We start from the raw sequence: 19,386 nt of genomic DNA, 5'->3' as shown, positions 1-19,386 counted from the left end.
TTGAAAGCAGAGGGGCAGTCCACTACCAAGAATTCAGTGATCTTGGTCACCTTGTCAAAGTCGCCCAGCGTGACTGGAAGCGAGATCATTCCCTTGGGGATCAGGTGATCCCTTGTAAAACCATATAAGGGGATAGAGGCGGGCTTCAGGTCGGTCTTATGCAATTTCATTCTTTCGAAAGCTCGCTGAAACAGGATGTTCATGTCGTTTTCGTTGTCCACCAACATTCTATGGACGTCGTAGCGCACTATTTGGGACATGATGACGAGAGCATTGTCATAGGGATGATGCACTCGGACTGCGTCTTTTTCGGAGAAGGTGATTTCCTCCTCTCTACGAACCTTTGATGGTCGCTGTGTTGTGTTCATCACATGGATAGGGTCGTGATGGGCTGCGCAAGCATATCTTTCTTGGGCACCTCGCGAATTCCCTCCGAAGTGTGGTCTCCCAAAGATTATTCTTACGCTGCAGATACCCTTGCGATCACGACACTTCTTACCCAGTTCCTCTCGATTTTTCTCCCTCACGGGAGCAAAGCCATCAACATACTCTTTGAAATGCCCCTGCTTGATAAGGTCTTCGATTGCCTGCTTGAGAGCTCGGCACTCATCGGTGTGATGCCCATTGTCCCGATGATAATGACAGTACTTTTTATTGTCTCTGGCTGAAGGGGGATTTTTCATGGGCTCAGGTTCTTCGAGTAGGCCGGCCTCTTCTGAATTGTCAAGAATAGCCGAGACAGATGCATTCAAATGGGTATACTGACTCCTGTCGCAATCGCGATGAGGAACTAGAGCATAAGACTTCTTGGGCTCAAACCGTGGTTTCTTTCCTTTCCACTGATCGTCATTAGCCCATCTGTGATTAGTCCTCCTATTTCCCCCCTGACCAAGTGTATTGTCTGAAGTGTTGGGGTTGTGGCGGTGGAGCGCCGCCATGGAGTTCTCAATATGGAGGTATTTCTCCGTAAGGCTGTAGAAGCGGGTGAAGGAAACATCATCCTCTGATTGCAGCTCTTTCCACAGATCTGTCTGTGGGCAAACTCCCGTGATGATGAGAGTCTGAACGGACTTTTCGGGAGTGTGAGCTACTTTATGGAGCTCTCTATGGAATTTGTCGATGTAAGATTTGAGGTAGGGGTGTTCAAAAGCGGTTAACCACTTTTTTGAACCAAACCGGTTTTTCAGTTCGAAAAAATTCCCGAACCGAAACCGAACCGATTTGGAGGGAAAACCGGTTTTGAACCGGTTTTCCCTTTTTTTATAAAACTTCTATTTTTTTTATTTTTTCCTAAATTAAATTGTAAATATAAATAATACATATCCAAATAAAAATTAAACATTCATACATATCCATTGACCACTACTAACAATACATTAAAAATATTTTTATTTTTTTATTTAATATATAATATTTTTATTTTTATTTAATATATAATATTTATTTTTATTTAATATAATATATATATTTTTGTAAAACCGGTTCAAAAATCGGTTTTGGTTAACCGCTTTTTATTTTTTTTCGAAACGGTAACCGAACCGAAAATTTGGTTTTTTGAATTTTTCGAACTGTTTTTTCGGTTAACCGGTTTTTCGGTTTGGTTCGATTTTTGCATTTTTTTGAACACCCCTAATTGGAGGGATTCATCCCTCTCTTACCTTATGTTGTTGAGGTGGCTCAAAGGCATTGAGAACTTCCTGTTCGCTTAGAAGTGCCTCAGGAATGTCGAGCTCATCTGATTCCACGAGCTGATCAATCCCACCGAGAGTGACCTAAACCATCGCTTGGCATGAGATGCTAGAGTTACTGCCAAGCAACGACATTTTGTCAAGTCAGAAACTTGGTAAAGTTCCATCAGATCGTTGAATTCGCATAAATGATCATGTGGATCAGAATTTTCATTGAATGCTCGCATATCTAGCGTTCTAAATTTGGATGGGAGAGGGGCGGCTAACACAGCCGGAGAAAAGGGAGACGCCTCTACGACCTGCCTTTGCTCATGTCGCTGAGCCTTTAACTGATCCACGGCTCACTGTAGTTCCTCAATCCAAGGCAACGGGGCCATCTGGGGATTACTTTCCCTAACGCAGGTTTGACCCTTGCGATTGCGGTTGAGGAAAGATCGAAGATCGGATTCCTCCTCGCTCGGCCAACAGTTCCGACCGCTCTTAACACACGTTGGCAAGAGTCGTGCGATGGCGCTGAATGGTCTGGGGAACCTTCCCAACCTCTGCGGTGGTGCGAACCAACCCGCGGACGGTGGGAACTTCCCGCGCGACAACGATCGGAGTGGTTATTTTGGTGATAATGGGAATCTCCCCCCTTGCACTTTTATGGGAGTGCTCGCGCGACGCGGCACAGGACAACTTGGGCCCTGAAATGTCTCCGAGTCTACGAGCCACGGGTATTCTACCCGGGGTACGGTCGGTGTTCGCTCATCCTTCAAAGCCTCTAGGCCCACTGTTCGTTACTTGCTTTCCATTTCTTTGACGCACTTTCATGCAACCTGCAAACGTTTTTTGCGGTGGCACCGCCTCATTTGATTCAGGTGGCATGACCCGATCTAAGCGGTCTAGCCTTTGGCTGACCGTTTGGAAAGTATTGTTGAACCTCTCCAGATAGCTCATGACGGCTGGATCAAGCCGTGGGCTTGAAGGGATATCCCCCACGAGATTTTGCTGCACTTGGGGCACTTCGAAAAAAGTGTCCTCTTGTACCTAGGGGATCTCTTCCTCACCATGATTGGTTCACTCAGATTCGAATCGGCAAGGCATTTGCTGTTATGGGACCGATTAGTCAGAGATTCTCCTGATGAAGGACGAATACTAAATCAGGCCCTTCCTCTAGTGCCAAACCGTTGATGCGTGTTTTTGACACCAACTAAACGCGCGTGGGAAATGTTAAGCTGACTGAGAAGACACACGTGTATGGGGGTATTGAACCAAATAAAGATGGAGGACAATGTTTAAAGTGGTTCAGATGCTTAAGTAAGCGAATCCTACATCTACTGGTATTGTATTAATATATGAGATCAGGTCGCGTTCAGCGAGCTGACTTACAAGAGATTACAAGAGAGAGAGAGAGAGAGAGAGAGAGTATATATGCTATTCCAGAGAGAAATTAACTAATCCCACAAACGGGAGAGAAACCCTCTATTAATAGTGGGATGAGTTAAGGTAATGATTACTAAATCTGGGAGTGGGTCAGATTGTCGTGCAGATCCTTTCTTGCGTCCCGTTGCTCACCTGCTCAAGTGATTTACACGACGTGTGCAGGGATTGGACACGTGGATCGTCTCCAGCCTTTCACCAGTGCGCGAACCCACTGCACTGGCAGGAGTATGCCGCTCGCGTCAGCATGCGACGTGGCTGCGTCTGAATGGCTGCAGGACTTACCTAAGCTCTGATTGCTTATGCTGACAGGGCTCTGCGTCAATCCTACTTTTTCAGGCATAACACAATTGAATATAAATAACTGGCCTTCTCTTTTGCGCTTATCATCAACACACCAGTTACCCAAGGCACTTAAATCCCTTTCACTTGTGAATTGCCTCAAGCTAGAGTCAATAGTAGAGAGTTTTCATAATAACATGTCTCTCAAATCTACTAACATATTGGGATGTGAAAATCTTAAATCCATCCCCGATGGCCTTAGCATTCTTAGTTCTATTGATATACACTATCGCCCCAAATGATGGTCTTCCTGACACTGTTTTAACAGTAATTATTGTCGAATAAGAGAAGCTACAAGCTCTACCTACCCAAATGCTAGCCTCAAATCTCTTAAACACTCGGCCTTATGGGAATGTCCAAATATAACATTCTTTCCGGAACAACATATTCCCCCAATGTACCATCACTTTACGTTAGTGTTCCCAACTTTTACAACTTACTGGTTGAGTGAGGCTTCCACAAGCTCATTTCTCTTAGAAGACTCAGGATTGGAGGATCCCCGGATGCAGTGTCTTTTCCAAAGGAGGAGAAGGGAACGAAGCTGCCAATCTCTCTTATTGAATTGAAAATTCAAAGATTCCCGAAATTGAAATACTTAGGTCCCAAGGGGTTCCAAAATCTTACCTCTCTTGAAGAGTTGTGGATAGATGATTGCCCAAATGCCACATCCTTGCCTAATCTTCGGACCTTGCTTCTGCAGCTACATATTATCAAATGTCCTTTGTTGAAAAAACGGTGCAAAAGGGATGAACGATAAGAGTGGTCCAAGATTATCCTCATCCCTTGTGTGAAGATAGATCGAAAGTCCATCTATGATCTAAAGGAAGAAGAATGAAGTCCATTTGATATCAGGAACAATGGATAGGTCAATTACCTCACCTTATTAAGGTCTATTCAGGTGTGTCAAATTCTAGAATTCACAGTGTTAGCTTTTGTCAAGACGATTTAGATTTTTATACAACATAATTGAAATTAATAATTATGTGGCTTATGGAGGAAACAACTGAACAGTATGGACTCTGCCTCTGGTATGCAATATGCCAACATAGCAATGGCAGTGGTCAGCTTTACCATATGGTTTGTTAAGACAATTTGAATTCTTCGTCCTGATTTATAATACTCATATTGCATAGTCTACGGAATTTTTAAGTCAGGTAATTAGTAAACATTTGTTTTATGTATTGTAGTTTAGACTATCTTTCAGTTTTGTGAAAAGAGAAGGCTGATAACAAAGGTCACCACATTGCTCATAAATGTAATATAAATTCAATAATGTTTTGTTTATAACTGAGTTATACAATTGAGCATATAAACAGATAAAAATTACACAAAATTTATGTAAAATAAATACTCAATCTTTTGTTTTTTGTCAGTTTATATGATTCAGTTATAAGCATATTATTGTTCATATAAATTAACATAAGATTGATCTTCATTAATCTTGATTGATCTCGGTTGATCTGACTTCTACATTTTGTTGAAAGTTTCCACTATTGCTTTCTGCGATTTTGTACAGAGGCGTTGTTGACCTTTTCATACCCATTCATCATTCGGAACTATATCACCTACCAGATCCGATGAATAAAAGATGAAATGAGACATTATTATGTAAATTGGTAATTATCTTAAATATATTAACTATTTCTTTATTTTTTTATGTTGTGAAAAGTCGTCTCCATTTTTTGTATTATATTGTCCTTGAGTGGTGGCAGATTTATACTTATAGTTCTGTAACTTCCCTTTTTTATTCAATAAAGTAGCAGTTTAGATGCTACATTGGCGTCTAAAAGTTTATCCAAAACTAAAAACACAAGTATTACAAACAATCATGCAAAATTTTCAATATTCCAAGCAAAAGTCTCCTCTCAATTTTGTCCTCCAAATAAAATTTCTTGCATGTATTAACACATTTTAAAATCGTTTTTTTTTTTTTTTTTTTTATCTGTTTGTTTTCACCCCTGAAAACTTAGAAAAAGTGAATATTTTACACTCAGTTATATATTTGTTTGGTTTAACCACTTAAGACTGAAAATAGTCGTATTTCTTTGAAAAAAAAAAAAAAAATCTCTTAAATTAAGACTAAAGTTTTATTTATTTGTCTTAGATAACTTTTCCAAAAATATCTCTATTATAATTTTTAAATTCCAATCATATCCCATAAAACCTTAATCTCTATTAAACAAATTTTATTTACTTTCATTGTAATAAACATAGTGGATACAGTCAATTAAATAATAAAATTATTAATTTGCAAAATTAAAATATTTTTGTTATATTTTATCAAATTCATGATTTGTAATATAAATTATAAATATATATCATACTTAACATTTAAAGGATATTTATGTAAAAATACTAATTTTCATACATTTAAAATTTGTAAAAACAAACACTTAATACTTATAATCAGATATTCAAAATTATATACAAACATAATATTAATTTAGTTTTATTAATTCAGAATTATTCAGTATTCAGCATTAAGACTAGACAAATAATATTGTAAAGATTCAGTTAAAGAAGCAATAAATTGAGAAACCTTTAATTATACATGTAAAGAAAAAATTAATTATTATTGTTAACAGCATATTTTGAAATTGATCTAAGTATAAATTCTTTTCCAGAATTGTTTTTTATGAATCCAAGGGCTAGTAGATTGTTTCTAACCCAAGAAGTCAATAGATCAAATCAGAGAAAATTTGAATACTATTACTAAAAGATAAACATATTTTATACTAGATAATTTTGAATATTTAGGCATAAACTGAATTTTAGTCAGTAGTTTTAGTTGACTCTAATCTGATTTTGGTATTTCGTATTGTATTCCCTTCATTTTGCCTATAATTGAAGTGTGGTAATTTATGGAACACAACACTTGGTGTGCGGAAGCTAATTAACCAAGGATCTCAAACTTAAAACAATTATGTCATAATCCAAACTTATAAACAATTGCCAGTATAAAGGGGTAACAATATACATGGTTCGGTTAAATGACTTACCTCCACAGGCGATAATGATGGTTTACTATCTACATGAAGAATAGCATGAATTATAAAACACCCCCACACTCTTCACAATAGCCAAGTATACAAGCGGCACCCAATCTCAAGTCATACAAGAGCACAAACCCTAATCTCTCCACATATAACCTCCCAAGTCTCTCTGCACTTTGTCTCTCAGGATTCTGTAAAGATTTAGCTTAAACCATGAAACAAACCTTTGTATACAACTAAAGAAGCACAAAGACTATTTTGCCCTTAACGACTAATTAGCCAAATTTGAGCGAAATACATACAATTTTTTACTATCACATTATAAATTAAAAGAAAGTTCGAAGTGTACCACAATGTCTGTTTATGCCCTCTATTAGATCAGTTAATCAAAACTTCCTGATAATTAAGCACATCTTTTTTTTCCCAATTGGATTTTGTTTTATGGTTTCTTTAATATTCAGAGATATTCTAACCATGTGGAATTGTATCAAACAGGATAATTTATATTATTTGCATATACATATATATATGGTTTAACTGGGGTAACTTAATTTTTTTTAATATTTCTTATAAATTGTTTATCTTAGTATTTTGCTAACTGATAGAAGATAAAAAAGAAATTAATATTTTAACTCACGGTATCTTGACCCAATATCTATATATACTATATATAATTAAAACATAATAGATCCAACCACTTGAACGTTAATTTGTTTCAACCGAACACGTAATAAGAGCATAAAAATTATATAAATTATATCTTGAAATAACAAAGATATGCTATTATATTATATCATCATTTTTCGTCTGGAAATAAATTAAAATTATTGAATAGCATCATTTCTCTCTCTCCTTGTGTTAAGTTTTCGTTTCATCCATACCCACCATTTTTCACGTAAACAGCTTTTGAACTTTGAATATGTCCACTCTGTGAAACCTCAACAACAACAAAAAAAATCTTCCATGCCACAACGTTTGAAGGTCTCTCATGGATGCTTTCTATGGCCTAATTCTCAATCACGCAAACCAACATTCTTCTTCATGAATAGAATGGACGATGACAAAGCCTTTCTTTTGATGTTTTGATCTTCAAATAATTTTCTTTTTTACCAAATGCCAGTTCGAGATCCTCATTCTGGATATGCTTTCATATGGCTCGTCTCTTTCACTTTGTTTCTTTTTTTAGCCGCCGGGGGCGGCTGCCTCGTAATTTACATGATCCTCCCTGAATCCCAATCCTCATCGTGGCTCGCCATTACCGGTGTCACCCTCGTTTGCCTTCCTTGGCTATTCTGGTTTGTCACTTGCATGTATCGAATCATTTCGCGGGTACTCGGATTCAGGATGGTCGTAGGTTTTGGTTGCGACGGTGGCGGTGGCGGTGGCGGTAGTGGGGGCGGTAGCAGAGGCGGAGGGAGTCATAATCTTGCAAATTCTCATAGCACAAGATCAGGAGGGAATAATAATGACACCTCAATGTCAAATAATGGTTCTGCGCCTGTGCCGACAGAATATCCCTCCGTCGAGGTTAAATACGAAGGCGATGGCACTGAAAATAACAACGGCCGAGAAAGGAGGGATAATAAAGAAGGAAATAAACAAACTCCTTCATCGTCAAACAATTCAATCGCCTCTCGCGAGAGCGAAATCCCATTGACCTCCTCCGTTTCGTGATAATTAATCATTTTATAAAGAATTTCTTAGCTAGATGGATGTCAAGTTAATCTTCAGGTATGCATGGCATGGCATCGAATTGGGGTGAATGCATGTGATTTGAATTGGAGGAGAGATTTTATATGTTATAAATTTTGTTTAATTAATTTTCTTGTGGGTAGATACAGGGAACAATCTTCTTGATTATAGACAGAAATATAGTGATGATTTAATTGATTGCCTCAAATCTTGAAACTTTTACAAAAAAATCTAACATCATTTTTACGCTTTTCATATATGGGAAGACCTTTATGTTTGAGCCACAAGCACTGATCGATATCGAGGAATTAAAGGCTTTTGAAAGTTTGAATTACCAAATCTTGATTTTGTCCTTGAGTGGCTAGTGGTTTCCTTGTGTAATTGTAAAGTTAAGAGGATTATTTTTATTTTTATCAACATCATCTTTTCTCAAGCCATGGACTTGATTCTACTACAAACTTGTGTAGTGCTTTAGTGCCCCTTTCTTTCTGATTTTATGTTCATAACCTTGTCATTAGTACTTAATTTGTTTATTTATTGAAAATAATATATATACACAGAGTAATTTTGGCCATTGATTCTACGATTAAAGTTATTCTAGTACATGAAAATATGCACAAGCATGATAGAATCATAGAAATTTTTAGTAAAAGTTTCAAACTCCTTTGTTTTTTTGTTAGTTCTTTCTTTTTTAAATAATACAAGTTTCTCATCAAGTAATATCTATGTTTAATAAGTAAAAACATGTATCCCAACGCGTTGTATTAGGCGTCGTTTTGCGTCTCCATGGAAATAACACGATACCCTAGTCTGTCGGTTTAAGTTTTTCATTATGTTACGACTCATTGTTTGCGTCAAAAATAAAAAAACAAAACCCATAGTAGTTATGTTGTTTTGCGGAGGTGCGGTTGCATCGTAATACACTTAAGAAGCAACACCAAATCTGTCGGGACAATTAAGATATTGAGCGACGGAGAGTCACGTCGGTGCAAGTATGTAATCCAGTGAAAATCGTTTGTGTCGAAGTAGAGTCCGTCGGAAGATTATTGTTTTCTTGTGGTGATTGCTTTTGCTTCAATTGCAATTTAAGATATATTAAAGATATAAAGAGTATGAAGAGCTTCGTTTTATTTTAACAAAAAATAGTTTTCTCACATATATCCGTGCGAACTATGAACTAAAATAAGCATGGAAATGATAGCACCCAATTTTTAGTATCATTGACAAAATTTACTTAATCATACCGCAGAATTCATGATTTTCTTTGTTGGTTTTTTGGCCTAACTTCTCACCTAAAATGTCTTATTGAGTGGGAGTATTGCCTATTCTAATAAACTCATTGACTTGAGCGTGCTTAGTCGATATGGGATCTCCAACACTCTCCCTCACGATTAAGCATATATGGTCTACTTGCCTATGAATGGAGGTAGTTTGACAGCCATCGCTGGCCAATCACTCAGCTCAAATGGGGCTGACTTTGATATCACTTGTTGGTTTTTGGGCCTAACTCCTCACCCAAAAGGCCTTATTAAGTGGGAGGATTGTTCATTCTTATAAACTCATTGGCTTGAGCGTGCCTAGTTGATATGGGATCTCCAACATTCTGCTTATCTAAATAGCATTTATGGCTTTTGCTTCTTTACCCACGTATGGCACAAACAATATTTGGGTATATATATTTTGATAGAAAATTCGCACCAAACAAAATGATTTGATTGACCCTGACGAAATCGGAACGGATGTGTGTGTGATTAAATAAAAATCAATAATGACAGTATGAAAATGCGTTATGATGCAAAAGGCACAAAGAATTTTTAAAGTGGTTCGGCAAATTAGAACTTGAGCCTACGTCTACTATTATTTTATTGTTGTGGCTTACAATGTATATCAAATTATCAATTGTAAAGTAAAAAATTGCTAACCCCCTTCTCATAATTGGAGGCGGTATTTATACAAGTTTAAGATAAAGGAAAGAGAGAAATTATCGGGATTGCAATCAGATTCAAATTGCAACTCCGATATTCCCGTGATTAAGCACTAAGATCGTACTGTTATTGAAGTTGATCTTATCTTTTCCGAAATATCCACTATTTGAGCTTATCCCTGGTTTGTCGAACAATTGCCAGAATTGGTCACGACTATTGTTGGGTTGAGCTATCTCTCAACGAGCTTAAGCTAGGTCGAACTAGCGCTGAGTCAAATTGATTCTAGGTCGAACTATATCCTCACAAGCTTTTGACTTTTCCAAGCTTAATGGAAAAATCACACAGAACAATATATATCCTCTATGCTGCCTATATATATCTCTCGTTCAAAAATTCACCCTCAGGCTTAACATCAAAAGTTGAAAAATATGTGAAGTGTAGATGTAAAAAATCTACCGTCATGAAAATAAGGTCTGATCCCGTGAGGTTGAGGCCACTGACAATCCGTTAGACCTGCACACATCAAAGGGCAAGAGTGAAGCTTCCGGAAAATACCAGGGTGGTGTTTGCCGTAGGCACTCCAACGCTCAAGTTAGCAAGGCTGAAAGAGATTATTTGATAAGAATTAAGGAGATGAAGAATTACCAGGAGTCTTGTCGGAAGCTAAGATTACGGCGGAGACGTCGGGTTCTTGGAAGCAAGAACTTAGGAGCAAATAGATGGTTTTGAGTAGTGTAGATTGACTGTGGGAGATTGCCCCTTAATGAGAAAGCGAGCCTCTGTTTTTATAGTGAACCCAAGGGGTTGGAATCTTAGTAGGACATTGAGTCCTCTTTTGGGAGATAATCCCTATCATAAAAGAGATATGATTTCTTAACCTTATCAAATTAAGTTTAATAGTTTAAATAAGAGTTGGAATCTTAGTAGGACACTAAGTCCTATTTTGGGAGATAATCCCTATCATGAAAGAGATATAATCTCTTGACCTTATCAGATCAAGTTTAATAGTTTGAGTAAGATTTGAAATCTTAGTAGAAGAGGAAATAGAATGGGATTCCGGTTTCCTATTTATAGACTATTGCATGCTAATGGGCTGAAACCCAGTTTAGCTTAACTTATAGGATAGCCCAACTCATAGAGTGGGTAAGTCGCAAGGTGATTTTAAGCGTAGGCCCAATCGAGATTGGGTTGAGGCCTTGGGCCGTGACATATTTATTTCGTTATTGGGCCTCGTCGAGCCCAAGACGATTTTTGGCCCTAACATGAAGTACTCGTAAATCCCTATCCATGATACATTACTGTGTAAAGATATCAAAAATAGTAGGAAATACTCTCCGTACACTATCAATTGATAATTAAATCTTAACTCCAAAACAATATTTTTTACATAAAGAAAATTGAATTAAGGGTGAATTACCTATTTTTTTCTTATATGTATAAGTGAATTATCTGTGTTTTGCCCTTATATGAGTTAACAAATATTAGTATCAGGGGGCCGAAGATATCCTAGTAGTTTAAACTGCATAATCTTAAATACTAGACCCATCCCAAAGGGGTGAATACAATTATCTTTATATATAATATGTTTGTATTGGTTTGTGTTATAATTGATGTGATGCGCATGTGATATCATAAAGTACCTATTTACCTCTATACTGCTCAACTTAGCATAAAAGGATTCATCAAAGTGAAGAAGAAGGTAAGATTTATCCAATCCAATGATATAATATTAATTAGCTCTAATGAGAATTAAAATGCTCCAATGGGAATTTTGGTATATTTCTTAAATCTTTGGATGTAATTATTTCATGCAAGGTCAAAATCTACACTCGTAAGACTGATGTGAATAGAAATATTAAGGGAATGACCAAAATGCTAGTATTTCAATTGGGGTAATATTACGCTTATAAAGTCTTCATATAAAGATATATATACAAAGTGATGTAACAAAATATAAATGGTAGTGTATATATATACACTGGATGAGAATATATATATATATTGTTAAGACTATAATCTAAGTATAGATGAGAATAAACAACCAATTACATCAGAAAATGAACAATGGATTCAAAGCAGACTTCAACGAATATGAGTGACACAACGATATAAAATGGTTCTTTACTCAAGGCCTATATCCACTCTCCAAGGCAAAGAAGGATTTCATTCAATCACCAAGTTTAATTGATTATAGAGTATATATTAACCTCAATATGTAACAATCAAGAAAAATCACACTTGAAACCCTAGCCTCCCTTGTTTTTACCTCTGCCTTTTGTAAACCCAAGAGCAAGAATTTATACAATAAGAGATAGCCCCTTTAATCAGCTTACACCTGGATTTATATTTCCTTCCAGCCGTGTGATTATAATCATACTCGATCTTGTCATTCATTTGCATCACCATGAACCAAGAGATGAAAAAATGGAGAGTGTTCTTTGAGTTGAGCAAATGACACGAAGCAAAATAGAATAGAAGTGGTCTTCCCATTCAAAACAGTGTCACTTCTCATACTTGGGTTTCTTTGACTTTTCAAAGTCTGCTGATGTGGCAAAGCATGTGCCACATCACCACAATTCTCCACCTAGGCACTTGCTTTGACGACCCTCCTTTGCCTTGGAAATTTTATCTTCCTCACTCAACTTTTAGAAGGCTCATAGAAAGCCTGTGTTTGTCAGTAACAACTGGCTTTGTGAGCATATTTGTTGGATTATTAGAACCAGCTATCTTTGCAATCTTGATTTCTCCTTTTTCAATCAATTCCCTGATGAAGTGAAGACACACATCAATATGCTTAGTCCGTTCGTGAAAAACTTGGTTTTTACACAAGTGAATAGCATTCTGACTATCACTATGTATCACCACCATCCTTTGAACTATCCCCAGTTCACTCACTAAGCCTTTCAACCATATTGCTCTTTTGTATCTTCAATAATGGCCACATATTCTGATTCAATACAGGATAAAGTTACCATGTGTTGGAGCTTTGATTTCCAACTTACCAAATTTCCCCAAATTGAGAAAGCAAAACCAATTATGGACTTTCTTTTGTCAGCATCTCCAGCATAATCAGCATCCACATAACCATCAACACAGTTCTAAATCATTTGGCTTCTCTTGTATTCACTTGTATTCAGTACCCACGGGCTTGATCCCTTCACATACCTCAAAATCCATTTCAAAGTAGACCAGTGGACTCTTCCAAGATTACTTATGAATCTACTTACCAAACTTACTGCATAGGCTAAGTCTGGCCTTGAACATATCATAAGGTACATAAGGCTTCCCAAAGCATTTGCATATGGTACTGAAGATATTTCAAGTTTCTTTTCTTCTGTGTGTGGACTTTGATCATATGACAGCTTGAAATGTTGTCCCAAAGGTGTTTTAACATGTTTGCTTTCCTTCATATTGAACTTTTGTAAAACCTTTCTAGCATATTCTTGTTGAGATAGCTTCAAATTGCTATAAGTTCGATCTTTGACAATTGTCATGCCTAGAATCTTTTGTGCTTGGCCTAGCTCCTTCATTCCAAACTTGGTATTCAACACATTCGTCAATCAAGTTAGCTCACATTTGTCATGGCAGACAATGAGCATATCATCAACATACAAAAGCAAAAAAAATATGAGTCATATCTTAAATCTTTTTATAATAAAAACAACTATCAAATTTGCTTCTAAAAAAGCCAATTTCAAGCATATAAGAATCAAACTTTCTATTTCACTTACTAGGTGTTTGTTTCAAGCCATACAAAGATTTCTTAAATAAACAAACTTTACCTTCTAAACCTTTTTCCTTATTCCCTTCAGGTTGCTACATTAGAGCTCTTTCTTCCAAATCACCATGAGAAAAGCTGTTTTTACATCCAGCTATTCCAGCTCCAGATTGAATTGAACCGCTAATGATAACAACACTCTGATTATAGAATGTTTGACTACAGGAGAGAAAATCTCATTGTAGTCAATACCCTCAACTTGAGTAAACCCCTTTGCTACTAAACGAGCCTTGAATCTTGGAGGTTTTGATGAGGTCATTTCGGGTTTCTTTTTTAAGATCCACTTGCAATGAACAACTCTGCCATTCTTAGGTTTATCAACCATTGTCCAAGTCTCGTTTTTCATCAAAGAACTATATTCATCATTCATAGCCCTTTTCCATTGTAACTTGTCAGCACCAGTTATAGCTTCTTGAACAGTCTTAGGTTCATCACTAAGTTCTTCTTCAACTTGCAAAGCATATGCAACTAAGTATGCATATCCAAGTCTCTTTGGAGGTCTTATTACCCTCCTAACACGATCCCTGGCCAAATGATAATCTTCCAACTCTAAATCATGTTCCATTGGTTCATCTTCAAGATTTTCAATTGGTTCATCTTCTGTCTGATCATTCTGAATTTCAGTATCATTAGCTCCACCTTGATTTGAATTCTGTCCAAATTGAAAATTTGGAAGTTGCATTTGTAGATTCTCAACCTCAAATGACATTCTTTTTGAATAATCAACTTCTTTCCCAAGTCTTGGCATGACATCTTCTTTGAATAACATCCCTGTTTATAATGCATTTTCTAGCTTCCAAGTTCCAGAGTTTGTAGCCTTTAACAACTTCTAGATATCCCAAGAAAACACATTTTACTGCCCTTAATTCTAGCTTATCATGCTTGACATGGACATAAGCTAAACAACCAAAAACTCTTAGATTGTCAAAGTTGATTGAGTGGTCAGTCCATTTCTCCATAGGCACTTTGAAAACTATTGCTGAGGATGGAGTCTTATTAATGATGTAGACTACAGTATGTGTTGCCTCTGTCCAGAACTTCACAGGTAATTTTGCACTTGACAACATGCTTTTCACTTTTTTTGTAAAATGGTTTTATTCATCCTTTCACATAGGCCATTTTGCTAGGGAGTGTTCTTCACTGTTTTGTGCCTCATAATACCATGTAACTTGCAGAAACTATTGAACTCCTTATTCACAAACTCTAAGCCATTATCAATTCTTAACTTCTTTAATTTCTTTCTAATTTGTGTCTCCACCATAGTCTTCCACTCCTTAAACTTAAGAAATGCTTCATCTTTGGTATTTAAAAAATAAACCCAAACATGTCTTAAGAAGTCATCCACAAAACTGATGAAGTATTTGCATCCTATTAAAGAGTAATGTCTAGAAGGTCCCTACACATCAGAGTGAACATCATCAAGTGGAGCTCTTGAGTAATGTTGTCCAGCACTAAACCTCACCCTGTTCATCTTACCATATACACAATGATCACAAAATGGAAGTTTGTCAATCTTGTCTCTACAAAGTAGATTTTGCTTGCTAAGTTCTATCAATTCCCTTTCACTAACATGAGCTAGTCTTTGGTGTCAAACCATGCTTCTATCTTGAACTGCTGGAGAGCCTATAGCTACTGACCCATTTGCAACTCCTCCATTCAACACATACAAGCCATTTTTCCTCTTAGCCTTCATAACCAATAGAGAACCATTCATCACCTTCAGACTGTCATTAGCAGCTTTGTAACTAAAGCCATTTGCATCAAGAGTTCCAAGTGAGATTAAATTCCTTTTTAGATAAAGGATATATCTAACATTAGTAAACACCTTAGTTAGACCGTCATGAAGTGTTATTCGAACATTTCCTATTCCCTTTACCTGACACATAGCATTGTTTCCTATCAACACCTTCCCACCATCTACCTGTTGAAAAGTGTTAAAACAATTCCTATTTGGTGTCATATGAAAAGTACAACCCGTATCTAAAATCCACTCCTCACTTGTTTTTCCATAAGAGATTATTAAAACCTCAGAAATAACATAACCATCAACAACTACATCTGCACTACCTCCTCCATTTTCCTTCTCTGATTTCTTTTTGTTTCTTCTCTCAAAGCAATCACGCTTAAAATGCCTTTTTGTATGACAAAAGAAGAGCACCAAATTTAGACTTAGATCTGTGTCTACCCTAATTGTGTCCCTTATTTTTCCAATGTTTCTTTTTAGATCTTCCCCTAACATTTAAACCTTCTCCATCTCCACCAGACTTATTTTTTGATCTGTTTTCAAAATCTATTACAGAAATTGCCCTTATTACTTCCTCTAATTTCAAAATTTTGTATCCCATACTTCAAAGTATCGCCAAAGTTAAAGTATGATTTAGGCAAAGAATTTAAGAATATCACAGCTTGATCTTCATCACCAATCTCAATAGATATACTCTCTAAGTCATGTACTAATTTCAAGAAGTCATTCATATTATCTATTAAAGATTTTTGGTCATCCATCATAAAACCAAATAATTTCTGTTTTAAATAAAGCCTGTTAGGAACTACTTTAGACAAATAAAGAGAGTCTAACTTACTCCAAATCTTCGCAGCTATCTTCTCCTTCTTGATTTTCCGAAGAACTTTATCACACAGCCCAAGAATCAAGGAACTCTTTCTTTTATGGAGCACCTCTTTCTTCTCAGCTGCTGTCATGGACGCTGGAAGCTCTAATTCATCTTTCAACACCAAAGCCAAGCCTTCTCTCACCAGTACAACCTCCATCTTCATTTTCTAAAGCCGAAAACCATTGGTACCTATAAATTTCTCCAACTCAAATTTGGTAGACATGATTTTAGATTAAAAAAAGGCTTGAACCAAGCTCTAATACCAATTGTTAAGACTATAATCTAAATACAGATGAGAATAAACAACCAATTACAACAGAAAATGAACAATGGATTCAGAGCAGACTTCAACGAAAATGAGAGACACAACGATATATAGTGCTTTGGCACTCAAGACCTACATCCACTCTCCAAGGCAAAGAAGGATTTCATTCAATCACCAAGGTTATTGATTACAAAGTATATGTTAACCTCAATACATAACAATCAAGAAAAATCACACCTGAAACCATAGCCTCGCTTGTTTTTACCTCTACCCTTTTTAAACCCAAGAGCAAGAATTTATACAATAAGAGATAACCCTTTTAATCAGCCTGCACCTAGATTTATATCCTTCCAGCCGTGTGATATAATCATACTCGATCTTGCCATTCATTTGCATCACCATGACCAAGAGATGAAAAAATGGAGATTTTTCTTTGAGTTGAGCAAACGACACGAAGCAAAACGAATAGAATGGTCTCCTCCCATTCAAATGGTGCCCCTTCTCATAGTTGGGTTTTCTTGACTTTTCAACATCTGCTGATTTGGCAAAGCATGTGTTACATCATCACACACACAACACCCCAACACACACACCAACACACACACACCACACACACACACACACACACATATATAAAATATATAATATATTATATATTGGTGACTAGGTGTCCGGGTCAGCTTATGCGCATCTCGACTAATCCCTTGGGGTCCTAAAGTTAACGACTGGGTAAACCTACCAGTGACCAGCCCTATTAGCAACCAAGAGGAATCAAACTCAAAACTCTTTCAGTAATACACTCAAGAGTACCTATTGTCCGACCCGACCATCCACGACTTTATATTAGTCTTTTTGTAGGAATACTTTATATGTGTATCATTACTCTTTTAAATTAAAATAAAGAAAAATGTATGACATAAATAATAGTAGTGTGAAATATGTTTATTTATTAACTTGAAGGGAAAATGAATTGAATGTACATTGTTTATATAATATATTTTTCATTATTTATTAGAAGGGTATTTTTGTCATTTCAATACGATTTTTAAGTCAATTAACCATCTAGCTGACTATTAAGTCAAAAGATCAAAATGATTTGAAAAGTGTCCTGCACTTTAGTATATCAAAGTCATAACTGATATATGATTTGTTTACACGATTGATGATAAATGAATAATGATTTGCTCTTTGGAAAAAAAGAAATTAAATTAATGCAAAAAGATTGGATTATCAGTTCTACTTAATTCCCCTTCAGCCGGCATCAATTAAACTGCTACCCAATTCTAATTCAATCTTTATAATAACCTTATTTCCAGTTAATTGGATTTACCTCCAGGCTTTAACTGTACCGCTCTAAATGACTAAGAGGGTGTTTGTCTGAGCTTATGAAAATTAGCTTATAAGCAACAAGTACTTATAAGCTAATTTTAGCTTATAAGCATTTGAAATTTTAAGCAATTACGTGTTTGGTTAAAGTACTTATAAGTGACTGATAAGTAGTTGACGTGTTTGGTAAAATGTGGCTTATAAGTACATTTTATTATAAAATAGCTAAAAATGGTACTATATTAAACAAGGGTAAACTATAGAATTTTAAAATAAAATAAGGATAATATAGTAATATATTTGGTCAAACTAGCTTATAAGCAGAGTGCTTATAAGCCAAAAAAAAAAAAAGTACCCCCCCCCCCCTAACTTATTTTTTTTTGCTTATAAGCTCAACTTATAAGCTCAAAAAAGTTATAAACAAACAGGTCAGCTTAATTTTATAGCTTATAAGTTTAGACAAACACCCCCTAAATTATGTCGAATTGTAATAGTTATTAAGGAAAGATTAATAGACGACAAACTAGACTAGACACCTTCTTCCCCTTCTCAATAGATCCAATAAAGTTGCTTCAACTCCCAAGAATCTTCAATATTTTTAACAGAATCCATCAATCCAAAACCCATAACAAAATTCCCCAAATAACCAAGAAGTTTACCAAGATAAAGGCAAGTTGGAGAGTTCTAAGGTAGATTAGAAATTAACGTTAAGCTACTATCCATGTCTACGATTCACGCATGAATTGTTTAACCTAAAAATAAGGTTTTGGTATTTCTGTAGAAGTCTTTGAATGCTGCCCAAGAATTCGCCGTGGAATGACTTGCGTTGAAGAGTTTGAATATCACCCTAACTATACTATCGCTCGTTCAAAAATTCACCCTCAGGCTAACATCAAAAGTTGAAAAATATGTGAAGTGTAGATGTAAAAATCTACCGTCATGAAAATAAGGTCTGATCCCGTGAGGTTGAGGCCACTGACAATCCGTTAGACCTGCACACATCAAAGGGCAAGAGTGAAGCTCCGGAAAATACAGGTGGTGTTTCCGTAGGCACTCCAACGCTCAAGTTAGCAAGCTGAAAGAGATTATTTGATAAGAATTAAGGAGATGAAGAATTACCAGGAGTCTTGTCGGAAGCTAAGATTACGCGGAGACGTCGGTTCTTGGAAGCAAGACTTAGGAGCAAGATGGTTTTGAGTAGTGTAATTGACTGGGGAGTTGCCCCTTAATGAGAAAGCGAGCCTCTGTTTTTATGTGAACCCAGGGGTTGAATCTTAGTAGGACATTGAGTCCTCTTTTGGGAGATAATCCCTACATAAAGAGATATGATTTCTTAACCTTAT

General features: G+C 36.3%; 1 protein-coding gene across 1 annotated transcript; it reads left to right on the top strand.

The window, feature by feature from the left end:
* Positions 1–7,558: 7,558 nt before the first annotated feature.
* On the top strand, positions 7,559–8,119 carry LOC116112602. The gene has a single exon (XM_031398717.1). The coding sequence runs from the start codon at positions 7,559–7,561 to the stop codon at positions 8,117–8,119; it is 561 nt and encodes a 186-aa protein (XP_031254577.1).
* Positions 8,120–19,386: the final 11,267 nt, after the last annotated feature.

The sequence above is a fragment of the Pistacia vera genome, unplaced genomic scaffold, assembly GCF_008641045.1.
Source record: "Pistacia vera cultivar Batoury unplaced genomic scaffold, PisVer_v2 Contig664, whole genome shotgun sequence".
NCBI lineage: Eukaryota > Viridiplantae > Streptophyta > Magnoliopsida > Sapindales > Anacardiaceae > Pistacia > Pistacia vera.
This window is presented reverse-complemented; position numbering and strand designations above follow the sequence as displayed.

Bases quoted from the DNA above. Each gene is read 5' to 3' on its own strand.
- LOC116112602 (XM_031398717.1), top strand. From the start codon at position 7,559: ATGCCAGTTCGAGATCCTCATTCTGGATATGCTTTCATATGGCTCGTC.